Source organism: Camelina sativa, chromosome 6 (genome assembly GCF_000633955.1).
Source record: "Camelina sativa cultivar DH55 chromosome 6, Cs, whole genome shotgun sequence".
NCBI classification, from domain to species: domain Eukaryota; kingdom Viridiplantae; phylum Streptophyta; class Magnoliopsida; order Brassicales; family Brassicaceae; genus Camelina; species Camelina sativa.
The window spans coordinates 11,520,653-11,538,276 of NC_025690.1; the positions used below are offsets into that span (position 1 = coordinate 11,520,653).

The 17,624-nt window shown below is 36.7% G+C and overlaps 1 protein-coding gene across 1 annotated transcript; it reads left to right on the forward strand.

Annotated features, from left to right (window-relative positions):
- On the forward strand, positions 2,374 to 3,666 carry LOC104790929 (F-box protein At3g47030-like). The gene has a single exon (XM_010516726.2). It carries the CDS (start codon positions 2,380 to 2,382, stop codon positions 3,556 to 3,558), a length of 1,179 nt encoding a protein of 392 aa, XP_010515028.1. The 5' UTR covers positions 2,374 to 2,379; the 3' UTR covers positions 3,559 to 3,666.

Below are 17,624 nucleotides of genomic sequence, written 5' to 3' on the forward strand. Positions count from 1 at the left end.
TTTTTATTGTTGTTGGAGTAAAAATTATTTAGTTATAGTATAAATTATTATTTATTTGACTTACGAATATTGAATATTCAAATGAGTTTTTATTACAATAAAATTAGCAATTTCTAAGAAAATATACTAGAAAACCTGTCACAAATAGAATAATACTAAAATATTTGACAGAAAGGCAGAAACAAGTAGTTCCTAGCCCAAACAAGTCTCCAGCAAGAGAAAATTTGAAGGAGATCCCAGCTGATGTCTTGGTTAACGTATTCTCAAGATTGCCATTGGAATACGTTGCAAGGTGTCGTTGCGTGTCAAAGGACTATGTTTATCAAATCAACTGTCTGTATGTTTATCATAACAGGCACATTATTTGTAGACACCATCGTAGTAAATGTCAGTTGCCACTGTTGCAATTTCTTGGTTTTTTTGATGGATTAATATAAATTCAAATGAACAAAAAAAGCCAAAGGTCTTTAAGAGATAATTGGTTAGTGGCTGTGAGAACTTTTGCTTAATTACACATCTTTTAGTGTGTTTTTTTTTTTTTATCTAGTGAGGCTTCTAAGTTTTTTTTATTTTTATTTTTTATTTTAAAAGTGTCAAAAATGTAACTGCTTTTTGTCTTGGACAAAGTGTAACTGCTTATTCTCTGCTTTTTTTTGGACAAAGTGTATATTCTCTTTTTTAATAAAAATTCACAAAAGGGAAAATCACGTTTTAAAACCTTCAAAAGTGTTAATGAGTAGCACTTTAAATCTCGAAAGAATTTCACTAACACTATAAACCTTTAAAATAAATTTATTAGCACTATAAAACTTGAAAATAATTTTACTAACACTTTAAACCTTAAAACTAATTTTCATTTTTGTACCAACATAAAAAATAACAGAATAATAATATCTGTCAACGTGAAATAGTTAAACTATGTTGTTTTAATTAGTTTTAGTTTTTATAAAAAAAAAAAAATTGTGTTCATCTTCATTGTAGACAAAACTTTTAGGACGTTCTTTTCACATTATTAATCCTTTTAATAGATGTATCTCCACTGGATTCTGATTCAAATCGATTGACTTCTCATTGGAAACCAATGAATCTTCTAAATATATTATCGTCTTCAATTTTATTGTCAAATGTTTTAACCTTACCTATGATTCTTCATTTTTTGTTGCTTTGATGTATTTTTAATTTTTTTTTATCAATCTTCATCAATAACTAAATTAAATTGAATTAATTAAACAAGTATTTAAATCAAACCAGCTTAGTTTAACTATTTCATGTTGACGGATATTACTGTTCTGTCATCTTTCGTGGCGGTAGAAACAGGAAAGTTAGTTTTACGGTTTAAAGTGTTAGTGAAATTATTTTAAATGTTTATAGTGTTAGTGAAAACATCTCAAGGTTTAAAATGCTACTCAATGACACTTTGAAGATTTAAAATGTGATTTTCCTCTTTTTAAAAGCTATACAAAACATTTCATCTCTCTTTTTAGTTTTTGTTCGATAAAATGAACACACAAATAGTTTCAATAATTTCCAAGCTAAGTATTGCATCATCATCATTTTTGAGAAAGATTAAAGTATATCATCGTGAACTCAAATGTGCATGAGATTTCATGTTTGAGTCTTTACTCCGCTATTCTAATGATTTTTAAATTCTAAAAAAAAAGATTAAGGTATATCATTGATGATTTTACATCTATTGATATATTTCTTGTTGTTCGAGTAACAATTATTTAGTTCTAGTAGAAAATATTATTTGTTTGACTTACGAATATTGATTATTTAAATTAGTTTTTATTACAAAAAAACTAGCGATTTTAAAAGAATATACTAGAAAATATGTCGCAAATAGAATAATACCAAAATATTTGATGATCCCACACAAATTTTGGAACGAACATATATAATCTCAGATACCTTGTAAATTGGGAGTAATTGGTATATTTTTGTTATCGTATTTTTTGCAATTTTAGGTGAAGTTGCACAAAAAAAAGTGTAAACTGAGAGAAAATGTAAATGATTGAATCTCATTTGTCGAAAAATAAATAAATAAATGTTTTCTCATTTGTTGTAATTCAAATTAGTATCTTAGCTCGAAAAATATATGGAAACGAACGTTTTGAAAAATGACGCGCGAAAATATAATTGCCGGTAAAAGATAACGGTTATTTCCAGTCATAAAAATGTAACTACTTTACATTATGAGAGAATTTCTTTTATCTTTTGGTAGTTTCAAGAACTACTGTAATTATGTTTGAATGAAATGAATAATTATCAAGACAATATCACCATCAGTTAGACCAGCTGTGGTCCTCCTTTTAAGTCCTTATAAATAGAAAATGTGTCCACACCTTCGAAAAACAAAAAGGAAATAAAAAACAAGTCATGTTTGGGAGTCTAGGGTTAAACGCCGCCATGGAAAAAAGGCAGAAGCAAGTAGTTGCCAGCGCAAGCAAGTCCCCACCAAGAGAATACAAGAAGGAGATCCCAGCTGATGTCTTCATCGACATATTCTCAAGGTTGCCAGTGAAAGACGTGGCAAGGTGTCGTTGTGTGTCGAAGCTCTGGTCTTGCCTACTTCGTCGTCGAGACTTCACCCAACTGTACCTGAAAGTGTCATCGGTTCGTCCGCGTCTCTTATTCACCTTCCTATACAAGGGTAAGCGGATCTTGTACTCCATGCCTCAGGATTTAGATCCAGACCAAGACTACCCCTGTGTATATCCGCATTACCAGATGCATTTCCCTAAAGGTTTGGGTTCTTCGGATGATGTGTGTCCATCTATACTTGGTTTGATCTGTACCAAATCTAGGAAGCCGATGATCTGTAACCCTAGCACAGGACAGTACATGTCTTTACCCGTAGCGACAACCAAGAGGAATCTGAGTAGACCCTATTTGGGGTATGATCCTACCGGCAAAGTCTTCAAGGTATTGACCGTGTCTGATGATTATGTGTGTCGAGTTTCAACATTAGGAACGGGAGAAGTGACCTGGAAAAGGGTCGAATGTTCGATACCCCATCAAGCGTTACATACTGAGGTATGCATTGATGGGGTGTTATATTATTTAGCTAAGCGCATGGGCTATGGAACTCGACCAGGTTATATGGTCGTATGCTTTGATGTTGAATCGGAGAGGTTCAATTTTCTAGATGTTGAGTTACCAATTTTGGGTTCAGCTCTCATAAACTACGAAGGTAACTTGGGCATATTGTTGCCAGATTCTGGTATTATATATGAAGGCACAGAAAGTTTTGAGCTGAGGGTTCTAGAGGATCATACTGATGAGGTCAAATGGTCGAATACTGTCTACACATTGCCATTTTACTGGAAGTATGCAGTTTCACATTCCTTCCTATACATTGCCGGGATGACTAGTGCAGGTGAAATTGTCTTGTCGACAAGCTTTCTAGTGGAGCCTTTCGAAGTGATCTACTTCAATATTGTGCAGAATACCGTGGTAAGAATTGAAATCACTTTCGGAATTGTAGATAAAAAGGCTCCCTGCTCAAGGGTTTTGACTTTGCTAAACCATGTAGAGAATGTGGAGCTTATGGATTAGGATCGTTTATAACATATGTAGCTCCCCGGCCTTCTATATATATAAGTTTGTGCTCTTGTATACACCATACCCTTATTGTTGTATCCATCTTGTATCATTGTTCGTTGAAACTTGTAAGCTTATCTATGTTTAATTAACTATTTCAACTTTTTCTCTTCTTGAGTAACCTACTTTGTCTTCGTAATTTTACTATAATTAAACATAGAATTTGATCCGTTTTCAGATAGATAGTCTGATGAAAGAGAGGGCACACAACAAATTTGGTAACCTCAACCTGCACGCATGTAACAATTAATTAACGATGATTCTTATCATTTATTTCTTCTCACCAATATCAAACAGTTGATGATGATTTTTTTGTTTAATGGGATTACCATAAGAGGCACATTGTTGTTGTCTATGAGACTATGAATTATCAGATCTACTGTCTAACAAAGCTTCCTCTGTAGAAACTAATAAAATTAAAATTTTGTATGTTCATAATTAATATCACAAATCAAGCTACAGGTAAACCCTTCCCAGAAAAAAAAAATTAGGGTTTAATTTTGGATCAGTTTCTCTTTATTGCAAAGAGAAAACAACGTAAATAGGAAATTCGTACAACGGTGAACAGTTTATAGTTTCTTGTCGAACAAGAAGGCAAGACAATAACAGAAGCACCACTCCATGTATTGCTTAATTTGGATTATTTTAAAATGCTCCCATCATATCAAATAATATCACATTTCATCAGACCGGTGAAGTCAAACCGGTTTTGAGTTCTCGCTGGAATAGTAAGTAGTTCAGACCGAAGCCAAGAGGAAAAAATGGGTCATTCGAATTGGCATCAGCGGTTGACGGCAACTGGTCAAACGCGTCTGAACCAGCTCACCTCGTAGTCATAATCTGTAAAAATGACATCACTCTTTTTAAGAACCAGTGGCTCATGAACCTTATAGGCCTTCCTCAGGATCTACATTTAGAGCTAAGAGAAATGTACAAGCCAGCTTCTCTGAAAGAGATGGAAGGATTCTCATTATTCATTTCTTCTCACCAACAAACATAAGAGGTACATGGTTTGTAGACGTACTTGTAGCTATTAGTATATGAGACTATATTTATCAAATCAACTGTCTAAACAAAGGATCCTCTATTGAAACCAATAATACTGTATATCTAATATACGTTTAGATGAACTTGAAAATTATCAAGACAGTAATATCTCAATCTATCAGACCTGTGGTCCTCCTTATAAATAGAAAACGTTAGAACTCACTGTGTCCACACCTCCCAAAAAAGAAAAAAAAACGTCATGTTCGGGATTCTAGGGTTTAACACCGCCATTAGAAAAATGCAGAAACAAGTAGTTCCCAGCCCAAGCAAGTCCCCACCAAGAGAAAACTTGAAGGAGATCCCAGCTAATGTCTTGGTTAACATATTCTCAAGATTGCCATTGGAAGACGTTGCGAGGTGTCGATGCGTGTCAAAGCACTGGTGCCGAGACCGACATAAAAATATTCCGAGATGAAAAGTGCAGGTGAAATCATACTGTCGACATGCTCTCTAGTGGAACCTTTCTACGTGTTCTACTTCAATGTAAACAAGAATACTCTAGTTAGAGTAGAGATCGATTTCGGAATTGTAGCTAAGAAAGCTTCCAACTCAAAGGTTTCGACATTGATAAACCATGTGGAGAATGCAGAGCTTATGGATTAGGACTTTATAATATATGTAGCTTGCCTACTACATAAGTTTATTGTTGCATCCATCTTGTATCAATGTTTGTTGTAACTTTCAAGCTGGTTATGTTTAACTATTTGAATTTTTTTCTCTCTTCATGAGCAAAATTTCATTTTAGTTGTCTTGGTGAATTTTACTGTTAATTAAGTTATATAATTAAACATTGAATTTGATGAAACGTGCAATCTCAGCTTCTCTGAAAGAGATGGCACACTTGTTAATTCGGAATGAAATGATTCTCATGATTTGTAGTAGTATATAACACTATGTTTATCAAATCAACTGTCTAACAAAGCTTCTCATAAATTAATCAGAATTTTTTCTTCTCAACACCTAAAAATATTGAAAACCATGTTGTAGTTTTTCATCTACTTGATCTATGCAACTTCTCAACACCTAAAAATGAACACTTATGTTAAATACCATTACAAAGACAATATAGGAGTCCGAAAATAAATAAAAAAAGACATACCTTGACAACTAAATGATAGAAAACAACTCAAAATAAAAGGAAAAGAAATCATTAAAGGAGTAAAAACAAATAATAGTAATTTTAAAAGTAAAAATATATGTTTTACACTTTTACTAGAGGTGTGTACTCAGGTGTTAAGTCAATGGGTATCTTGGTGTTAATGAAACCTAATTAGGCTGAGATTTCATTTTTTAGACTAGCCAAAGTCTTTAAGACATTATTGATTAGTGATTGTAAGAATTTTTGCTTTATTACACAGCTTTTAAAGTTTTTTTTTTATCCAATGAGCCTATTAATCTTTAAATTTTTTTCTTTTAAAACTGTAACTGTTTTTTCCAATGTTTTTAAAACCGGACCGGTAACTGAACCGAGAAATCTTCTGGGTCATGAGTCAATATGGTTCGACCGGGATCAACCGGGTTCAATTGATTTTAATGATATTTTTATAAATAATAGGTAAGGATATGTTATCTATTTTTTTTTCCAATGATTACAACTATGATATAATTACTTACACCAAATAAAATACTTCAATAATCATAATGTTTTTTTTAAAGTAATAAACTCAAAGTGTAACAAACTAACCATTACCAATAAAATATTTTTTTCCATTACGTACATTAGGGAAAAAATGAACACCAAATTGATTACCAAAACATGCACAAATCAAACATCTTTTATTATAAAAACAATTGGTTTCAATAAATTTACCTTGATTTTAAAGATTTGTGGTGTGAGTTGCAGATAATTCAAACTATAGAAGGAAAAAAAAACTAGTATGAAAAGTAAAAAGTTTAATTACGGAAATTTTTATTTTAAGAAACCCTACTACTGCTAAGAATAAAACTAGAAAGGTAATTAATTGCACTCGTTTTTACAAAAAAAAAGTTAAAATCCGGTTTTATCCGGTTCAATGGTTCACCGGTTTTTGGATTTTTGGCGGGTTGATATGGTTTTTTACCGGTTCAATTTTCTTTGGGTTTTGATATTAACCCAACCCGGGTATGCTGCCGGTTCGCGGGTTAACGTGGTTCGACCGCCGGTCCGGTCCGGTTTTGAAAATACTGGTTTTTTCTTATTATTATTATTTTTTGGAAAAACTCAAAAACCCAACTTTTTATAAGCTATACAAACTTTCTATTAATTATTACCTCTCTTCATATTTTTTGTGTGATGGATTGAACACACAAATAGTTCCAATAATTTGCAAGCTTGCAAATCAAATCACACAACTTTTAGAGTTTGGTTTTATTCAATGAGGCTTTTATTTTAGATTTTTCTTTTAAAAGTGTAACTGCTACATATTCTATTTTATTATTTATTTTTTTTTGAAAAAATTCAAAACCCAACTTTTAAAAGCTAATTATTTTTTTATTAATATTTATCTCTCGATATTTTTTGTTTAATGGATTGAACACACAAATAGTTCTGGTAAATTGCAAGCTTGCAAATCAGCCTTTTTTTTGGACAAAGTTTAACTGCTTATTCTTTTTTTTTTTATATAACAAAAGTTCAAACACAAAACTTTTTAAAAGCTATACAAAATGTTTTATTTCTCTTTTTAGTTTTTGTTCGATGGAATGAATACGCAAATAGTTTCGATAATTTCCAAGCTTGCAAATGAAAAAAATATTGCATCATCATCACTTTTGAGTAAGATTAAGGTTTATCATCATGAACTAAAATGTGCATGAGATTTCGTGTTTGAGCCTTTACTCCGCTATTCTAATAATTTTTAAATTCAAAGAAAAAAGATTAAGGTATATTACGATCATGATTTTACATCTATTGATATAGTTACTGTTGTTCGAGTAACAATTATTTAGTTATAGTATAAACTATTATTTTTTGACTTATGAATATTGATTATTCAAATGAGTTTTTATTACAAAAAAACTAGCGATTTATAAGAGAATATACTAGAAAATATGTCGCAAATAGAATAATAGCAAAATATTTTTGAGAGAAACAAATCCCTCACAAATCAATCCTCCTAAATTTATATTTTTTTTTATGATCTCACTCAAATTTTGCGACGAACATCAATACTCTCATATACCTTGTAAATTGGGAGTAAATTGGTATATACTTGCTATCGTGCTCTTTGCAATTTTAGGTTGAGTTACAAAAAAAAAAGTGAAAACTGAGAAAACATATATGGAAACGAACGTTTTGAAAAATTACGAATGAAAAAAAAAAAATTCTGGTAAAAAGATAACGGTTATTTTCAGTCATAAAATGTAACTAATTTACATTATGAGAGAATTCTTGTTTTTTTGGGGTAGATTCACGAACTACTGTAATTATGTTTAAATGAAATGAATAATTATCAAGACAATAATTATTTAAATTCTTTACCTATTTTCCCTCAATCAAATAGTTCAATTGCTATTTCTCTCAGAGATTAAAATTTCTCATCTAATTCTCCATTAAATTGTAAACCATCTTTTAAATTTTGCATACATGTATTTCTTGTTTCATTTCATTCAAATTAGTATTGCAATATGGAAACACATATTTTTAAAAAAACTAAGCTAGCCTGCGAAAAAATAACGGCTTTGCACTGGTGATTTCATATATTATACACATCTAAAAGAAAGACTACTATTTTTGGTAGATTCATGAATTATTAATATACATTTGGTTGAACTTGAAAATTAGCAAGAAAATGTCTCGATCTAGAAGACCACGCATGCGACTTCGGGTAATGCGATTCAGTTTGGATTGAATACTTCGGGTCTTTTCTCTGTTGGTTTACAGAATTTTGAAGTTGTGCCGAATTATCGATTCGGTTCATTTGGTTTTTAGATTAAAAACCTGAAAATAACTGATTTTTACTATGATTAAATTTCCCCTTTTTTTTTTTTTTTTTTTTTTTGGGAACTAAAACGACTTTTCATTATTTAATTAAAGGTTCATAAACAGACTGAGAGCTTCCTTAGCCAAACAGTCGGCTTGCTGATTCTGAGATCTAGGAATGAAATTAAACGAGCAACTAGTGAAATTAGAGGATAGATCGAGGACATCATGAAGAGTCCCGTGAAGTTCCTTCAATTGGATCTTCTTGTTAAGAGCTTGGACCAGCATGAGCGAGTCGGAAGCGAAAGAGAGCTCTGTGATGTTCGTTTCAAGGGCAACTCTTATCGCGGTAAGAGTTGCCAGTGCTTCGGCCATCAAGGGTGAGCTTACGTAGTTCATCGAGGCAGAACCTTCCTTTATCACCAGGTCGTTCGGGCCCTTGAAAACCCAACCTAAACCTGCGACATCATTTCTCCAAGCAGCGTCAGTGAAACAGATCAGATTAGGTCTGGGATTTGGAGGGTTAAGGTGTGATTTTTGGGGTGGATCGGGTCTGACACACGAAACTTGCGCATTTTGCCATTCTTTGGCTCTTACCAAGGCAATTTGCAAAGTTTCATCCTCCGAGATCCGTCTTTTGCTGAAGATTAATTGATTTCGGGATGACCAGATCGACCACAACAGCTAGGGACTGATTGGTCCAGTACCCACACTAGTTGGAGGTAAGCATATAAGTCTATTCGACACTTCGATACCTTGTCTTATTGAGGTTANTGGACCAGCATGAGCGAGTCGGAAGCGAAAGAGAGCTCTGTGATGTTCGTTTCAAGGGCAACTCTTATCGCGGTAAGAGTTGCCAGTGCTTCGGCCATCAAGGGTGAGCTTACGTAGTTCATCGAGGCAGAACCTTCCTTTATCACCAGGTCGTTCGGGCCCTTGAAAACCCAACCTAAACCTGCGACATCATTTCTCCAAGCAGCGTCAGTGAAACAGATCAGATTAGGTCTGGGATTTGGAGGGTTAAGGTGTGATTTTTGGGGTGGATCGGGTCTGACACACGAAACTTGCGCATTTTGCCATTCTTTGGCTCTTACCAAGGCAATTTGCAAAGTTTCATCCTCCGAGATCCGTCTTTTGCTGAAGATTAATTGATTTCGGGATGACCAGATCGACCACAACAGCTAGGGACTGATTGGTCCAGTACCCACACTAGTTGGAGGTAAGCATATAAGTCTATTCGACACTTCGATACCTTGTCTTATTGAGGTTACATCATTCAACTGTATTGATGTCTTAACTGGGAGCAATTCCCAGATCTTGCGAGCGAAGGCACAATGGAAGAACAAGTGTGTGATCGTTTCCTCTTCATCGCAATAAGGGCATTTTGCTGATTCGCTGATTGCTCGGTGGAGAAGGTTTGCACCTACAGGGAGGGCGTTCTGTGAGGCTTTCCAAAGCAAAAGCTTAGTTTTCGGAGAGGTTTTGATTGCCCAGATGTTCCTTTGCTAGTCAAATTGAAGCTCACTCGAGGGGATAATGGGGTTAGTTACCGGGGGCTCAGGCTCGTGGTTAGTGGATTCAAAGTAACCAGATTTTGCCGTGTAGCAGCCATCTTTGGTGGGTAGCAAAGCCCAGATATCCTCTGCTCCCTATAAACTTGGTTTCAGTAGCAGTATATCTTGTTCGAACGCCGGGAGGATGTGTTTGATAAGGTCCACATTCCAGCCCCTGGAGTTTGGTAGGAGAAGGTCAGCAACGTTGAGGTGTTGGGAGGCTTCAATTGGTGGACCTATAGGGGCTAAAGGGGAGCTGGTAGAGAGCCAAGGGGTTCGCCATATTGGTGTATTTGCACCGGAGCCTATTACTCTCCCAAGCTTTGATTTTAACAAGTCTCTGCCCATTCCAATGCTTCGCCAACCATGGGAGGCTGAGGAGGGAATCTTGCAGTCCAATAAAGATAAGTTTTTGCAGTATTTACCGAGTAGTACTCTTGCCAGGAGTGTGTGTGGTTTTGTTAGTAATCTCCAACTTAGCTTTGCCAATAGTGCCTTATTAAAGTGTTTGATATCTCTAATTCCTAGACCTCCAAACTTTGTCGGTTTTGTGATTTTCCTCCAAGCAATCCATGACATTTTCTTCTTTTCAGTATTCGTATCCCACCACAAGCTTGTAAGAGCTGACTGAATTCTTTTGCATAATGAACCAGGTAGATGGAAGCACGACATGGTATAGGTTGGCATGGCGGATAGGACTGACTTGAGCATGGTTAGCTTCCCAACCGTAGATAAGAAGCGGGAAGACCAACTGAGAGCTTTTTGTTTAATGCGATCCACAATAGAGGTAAATAGATCCTTTTTCTTTCTTCCAAATAGCTCAGGTAGACCTAGATATTTCCCTTGACCTCCCTCCTTCTTGATTTCAAGTACGTCCTTAGCCTGAGTTCTCATGTACATAGGGGTTTTTGCAGAGAAAGTTATGGAGGATTTGGACTGGTTGATTTTCTGTCCTGATGCTGCCTCGTATTTATGTAGGATATTCTTGAGAGTTAAGCAACTGTGTTGATCTGCTCGTATGAAGAACATAGTATCATCTGCAAAAAGGAGGTGATTAACCCTAGGACTTCCTTTTGCAACCTTGACACCAATTAGGTTACCCTCTCTCTGTGCTTTCAAGCAAAGTCCTGAGAGCACTTCGCTGCAGATGATGAAGATGTAGGGGGATAGAGGATCCCCTTGACGGATTCCACGTTGAGGCGTCACCAGTCCTTTTGCTTGGTCATTTATCAGGAAAGAGTAAGAGACTGTTTTGATACATTGCATGAGCCAGCGAATCCAGGTTTGATGAAAACCTAATCTTTCCATTGCTGTTTTAATAAAATCTCATTCAAGCTTATCATAGGCTTTACTCATATCTGTCTTAACTGCCATGAAACATCTTTTCTCAGCTCCCGAAGTCTTTAAGTAATGTAGAACTTCATGTGTTATTAGCACATTATCTGAAATTGCACGTTGTGGAACAAAAGCGGATTGGTTTTCAGAGATACATGTGTGTAACACTGGTTGGAGTCTCTTAGCTAGGAGCTTTGAGATAATTTTGTAATAGACAGAGCATAGAGCAATAGGTCTGTAATCTGAGACTTTTTGTGCTGTTGTGGTTTTTGGAATGAGCCTGACATGCGTGTGGTTTATTTTCTGTGGTAGGTTGCCCGAGATAAAGAAGGATTGGACTTCCGCAATAATAGCATCTCCCATCGTATCCCAGTTTGTCTGGAAGAAGCTAGCTGAGAAGCCGTCTGGACCCGGAGCTTTGTCCGTGTGTATTGCGAAACAGGTTAGTTTGATTTCTGCAGGTGTGGGCATAGCTATAAGTGTTGTATTCATTTCTGCAGTGACACACGGTGAGAGAGCTTCCTGGACCACTTTATCTCTTGTTCCTACTTGCGAAGTAAAGATGTCCTCGTAATAGTCTGAAATGACTTTAACAATCTCCTTTTCCTCATAGACTTTGTGCCCTGAAGCAGATTCTAACACAGAGATGTTATTAATGGCCCGTCGGTTTTTTTGTTGCAGCATGAAAATAGCCTGTATTCTTATCCCCAAGGGTTAGCCACAATTGTCTACTCCGCTGCTTCCAATACTCCTCCTCTCGTTTGTAAGCCAAAAGAAGTTGTTGGTTCAAGGTATCAATGGTGGATTGAATCACATTGTCATCACACATTGCTTCTTCGAGTTGTTCACTAAGAGAGAGGATCTCCTGTTTGCTATTCAGCATTTGTTCTTTGCTCCATTTTATTATCGCAAGACGGCATAGATGTAAGCGTTGGTCAACCAAGGCTGTAGGGTTCAGGTTCCAGGCTTTGAGAACAAGGTTTTTCACTTCGGGATTGTCTTTGAGTCTTCTGTCGTAACGGAACAGGCCTTTGTAATATTTTTTGACAGGGTCGAAAGAGGTGATCAGTGGGCGATGATCCGAACCTTCGAAGCGTAGGTATTCACTTCTACCCGAGGGGTACGCCAGTACCCAATCACTATTTGCCATGGATCTATCAAGCCGGCAACGAACCACATGCGAGTGGCGTTTTCCTCTCCAGGAAAGGAAGTTTCCGGAGTGCTTCAAGTCATAAAGATCACAAGTTGACATAAAGGATCTCAGGTCAGTAAATGATCCTTCAGTTTGTTCTGGTCCACCAACCTTTTCATCACTGCATATTATATCATTGAAATCTCCCGTGACAAACCAGGGACCTGATCGAGATAAAGCTATCTCTTGAAGTTGCATCCATACTTGAAGCCTCTTTCCCCTATCTGGTTCTCCATACAGGAAGGTCGCAAAGAAACTTCTCCCCTTTGCTTTGATTTCCGTATCTATAAAGTGTTGGTTTGAGGATTTAACCTCAATTTCTAAGTTTGCTTTCCAGAATAGTGCTAGACCACCAGCAGCTTGAGAGGGAGGGGGAACTATGTGGTGGTGTGGATAATCCAGCCAGTGGAGCGTTTGGAGGACTGATTCAGGTGAGTTTTTGGTTTCTATCAGGAAGAGAATGTCCGGGAAAATCTTTTTCCGGATTTCTCTCAGACGTTGGACTGTTATGGGGTTCCCCAACCCACAACAGTTCCAACTCGCCACTCTTAAGGAAGAGGGGTTGGCGGTTTCTGAAAATCCGCCTTTCTCTTCTTACTTGCAGGAAAGATAGGCACTCTTGGTGCAGCAGGAGGGGCTTGAGACCTCTGCAGGGTGCGGTTGTCACTTAGGTCTTGAGAACGCTCCGGATCCTGATCTGGGAGAGGGTTTGTTTGTTCAGTAAGGTTAAGATTTACCGGAGCCTTTGAGTTCTTCCTATGAGGAGGTCTAGAAGGGCCTGAGCGCGTTGGTGAGTTAGTTTTTGATATCCTCCTTGGGGACCCTTGAGCGAAGTTAAGTTTCTGGGACTTTGCTCCTGGGAGTTTTTGATTTGGTTTTGTGGTTTGTTTTTGTTGCGGGGGTCGCCCACGTCCACGTTTCAGTGTCTCACCCGTCTCTTGTATTGTACCTTGTGTAAAGTTTTGGGGTAAGGTTTCCTGGGTTTGACTTCCGTTTACTCCATTGTTTGCTTGCAGGGGGCCAGTAACTGATGCTAGGTTTGATGCCAGAATGGAGTTAGCAGTAGTCTCCATAATGTTATCTGCATCACTTTGGAGAACTCGCATTCTTCTGGCTGCACTCTTTGTGGGATCAGGGCAGGATATGTATTGGATAGTAACTTCCTGAAGGTCACTCATTACCTGTTCTCGAGATGGGAGGTGTCGCTCTGTTTCCCTTCCCTCCAGCGATTGAGTTGAGGTAATTGCAGCTTGGATAGGCTAGGGAGGTGGGGTTTGGGGGTCGGGGCTTGTTATATTGCGTTCCAATGGAGGACGTCTTGCCCTTGATGAGACTGATGGTTCTCCTAGGGCCTCGAGAGATGAGGCTGTCTTTTCTCTCCACATTGTGTTACGAGCTAGGGGGTTTTTGTTTTGATGGTTTCCATTACGAGTGTGTGTGGGTTCCTCACGGCTACCAGAGTGATTTGAGTGAAACCTATCAGGGCCTCCTCTGAGATGTTGTCGCGAAGTGTAGTGAGTGATTCTCTGTTCAGCTGGTCGTCTCGCTCTATAGCTCATGTCCTTGAAAGATCTCTTCCTGGGGTGGGTGCTTTTCTCACTGTTATCTCTTCTGGAAGTCTGATGGAGAGGCCTTCGAGGTGGTAGGAAGTTATCTTGTGGGGTATAATAATTCCTGGTGACAGCAATAGAACCTGAATGAGTTTGAGAATTACTAGGTTTGTGGGACTCCTCTTTGGGGTCGAAAAGACCTGGACACGATAACTTATCATGTGTTAGGCGCAAGCAGTGGGAGCAGTGGTTTTTTAGGCTTCTATACTCCAGGGTTATGAGGGCTTCGCTACCATCTGCGAATTCAACTATGGTTTCTTTTGTGATAGGCTCTAGTCCATTTATAAGGACTTTCACTCTGACAGAGGCAGGGGAGATGTCCCACGCAAGGATTTTTCCTAATACTTCACCAATGGATTTGACCATTTCCTCTTTCCAAAAGTGCTTTGGTACGCCTCTGATCTCAGTCCAGAAAGGGATCATAGCTGGGAAGGTTGGAGATATAACTGGTTCCCATCTTTGGATTATAACCATCCATTGGTCGAAATGGTAAGGTCTGTTTGCTAGCACTTGGTTTAAATCTTCTTCCGTTTCAAATCTAAATTGGAAAATACCTTGACCCAGATCTGAGCCTTCAGCTTTGTCCTGTAGGTTCCAGCGGGTGAGAAGGAACGGAAAGAGAGCTCGCATTCTTTGTCCTGCAGGGTTTATGAGACGGCCAATGAGGGTTAGAGAGTTCTCCTGTATCAGGTCAGAAGTGTCGATGTCTGGAGCTCTAATTCTCTTGTGTGGAGGCGGTGAGAAACCTTGGACTGGCTCCTTTCCTTTGAGGTGATAAGGGATTCGATTCGCCATTGCCCGGTTTTGAGGTAGATGTCCTCTGAAGTGGATGGTGGAAGAAGTGGGAAAAGTTTAAAGGGAAGTAGTTTGAGACAGTTAAACTGAAAACAAAACGGTTAGATGGTTTGGGAGGGTTCAGGGGAGCAATAACTTCTGCAATTAATAGGTTGGAATCAGCAAGTTAATGGTCGGAAGCGAGGTTTGAGTATCATCGGCTGAGCACGATCTAGGTTTTGGGTCGGAGGTTAGCGGAGACATCATGTAGACAGGGTTTAAACCGTTGGATAAAAGGTTGGGAAAGGCGCCTGGGAGAGAAGAGTAGTTGAGATCTGGTAGAGAAGAGTAGTTGAGATCTGGTTAATAGCTTCCTTCATCTCTTCTTGGGAAAGGCGCCTGGGAGAGAAATTTGAATTCGCAAAAACTAGTATCATAAAAAGGGAAAAAAAGAAAATGTGTTAGTCCACTTTTTTATGTTTTAGTAACATAATTTTGGTTTTAAAAAACCCAACAGAGAAAAGACCCATCAAAATACAAAGCCCATCAGCTAAAACAATTAGGGTTTTTTTTTTCTTTCTTTGAAGAGGTGGAAGCAATGCCGGTTCACTCAGGCTCCGGTTGCAGATGGCGGCGGTTTACTCAGGCTCCGGTTTCAGACGAAGGCGGTTCACATAGACTCTAGTTGCGGATGACGGCAGTTCTTTTGGGCGATAGTAGACGAAGGTGGACGAAGACACCATCGTAGTAAATGATTTTAGTAAATGTCAGTTGCCACTGTTGTAATTTCTTGGTTCTTGATGGATTAATATAAATTCAAATAAACAAAAAAAAAGTTAGCCATTTAAGAGATTATTGGTTAGTGGCTGTGAGAACTTTTGCTTAATTACACATCTTTTAAACTTACACGGCTTCTCAGTTTTTATTTTTTATTTTAAAAGTGTCAAAAGTGTAAGGGCTTTTTTTTGGGACAAAGTGTAACGGCTTATTCTCTGCCTTTTTTTTGGACAAAGTGTAACTGCTTATTCTCTTTTTTAATAAAAGTTCAAAATACCCAACTATTTAAAAGCTATACAAAACATTTTATCTCTGTTTTTAGTTTTTGTTAGATGGAATGAACACACAAATAGTTTCGATAATTTCCAAGCTAAATATTGCATCATCATCATTTTTGAGAAAGATTAAAGTATATCATCATGAACGAAAATGTGCATGAGATTTCGTGTTTAAGTCTTTACTCCACTATTCTAATAATTTTTAAATTAAAAAAAAAAAGATTAAGGTATATCACTCATGATTTTACATCTATTCATATTTTTATTGTTGTTTAGTTCTAGTATAAATTATTATTTGTTTGACTTACGAATATTGATTATTCAAGTGAATTTTTATTACAAGAAAACTAGCGATTTTTAAGAGAATATACTAGAAAATCTGTCGCAAATAGAGTAATACCAAAATATTTTTGAGAGAAACAAATCCGTCACAAATAAATCTTCCCAAATTTTTATTTTTTGTATGATTCCACACAAATTTTGCGATGAACAGAAATACTCTCATATACCTTGTAAATTGGTATATAATTGTTATCATGCTCTTTACAATTTTAGATTGAGTTACAGAAAAAGAAGAAGTGAAATTAAAACTTAGAAAACATAAATGATCAGTCTCATTTGTCAAAAATAAAAAATTATTTTTTTCATTTTTTGTAATTCAAATTAGTATCTTAGCTCGAAAAATATATGGAAACGAACATTTTGAAAAATGACGCGCCAAAATATAATTGTCCGTAAAAGATAACGGTTATTTTCAGTCATAAAATGTAGCTAATTTACATTATGAGATAATTTTTTTTTCTTTTGGTAGATTCACGAACTAATGTAATTATGTTTGAATGAAATTAATAATTATCAAGACAATATTTTTGAGAAAAACAAATCCCTTAGAAATCCATCCTCCGAAATTTATATTTTCTTTTATGATCCCACACAAATTTTGCGACAAACATAAATACTCTCATATACCTTGTAAACTGGGAGTAAATTGGTATATATTTGTTATCGTGCTCTTTGCAATTTTAGGTTGAGTTACAAAAAAAAAAACTGAAAACTGAGAAAACATAAATGATCAGTCTCATTTGTCGAAATAAAAATTAATGTTTTTTTCTTTTTTTGTAATTCAAATTAGTTTCTTAGCTCAAAAAATATATGGAAACGAACGTTTTAAAAAATGACGCGCGAAAATATAATTGCCGGTAAAAGATAACGGTTATTTCGAGTCATAAAATGTAACTAGTTTACATTATGAGAGATTTTTTTTTCTTTTGGTAGATTCAGGAACTAATTATGTTTGAATGAAATGAATAATTATCAAGACAATAGGCATGTTCGTTTCATCGACGCAGGCGGCTGCGGCAGCGGCAGCGGCAGCGGTAAACACAACATTTTTAATCGCCGCATCTAATCAACGTTTAAAATGTGAAGATACGTTTGCCGCAGCGTCACACCGCAGGTACCTGTGGCAACCAAACGAACAATAATAGCTGCGGCTGCCGCAACCGCAGGTACTTGCGGCGATGAAACGAACATGCCCAATATCACCATCAGTTAGAC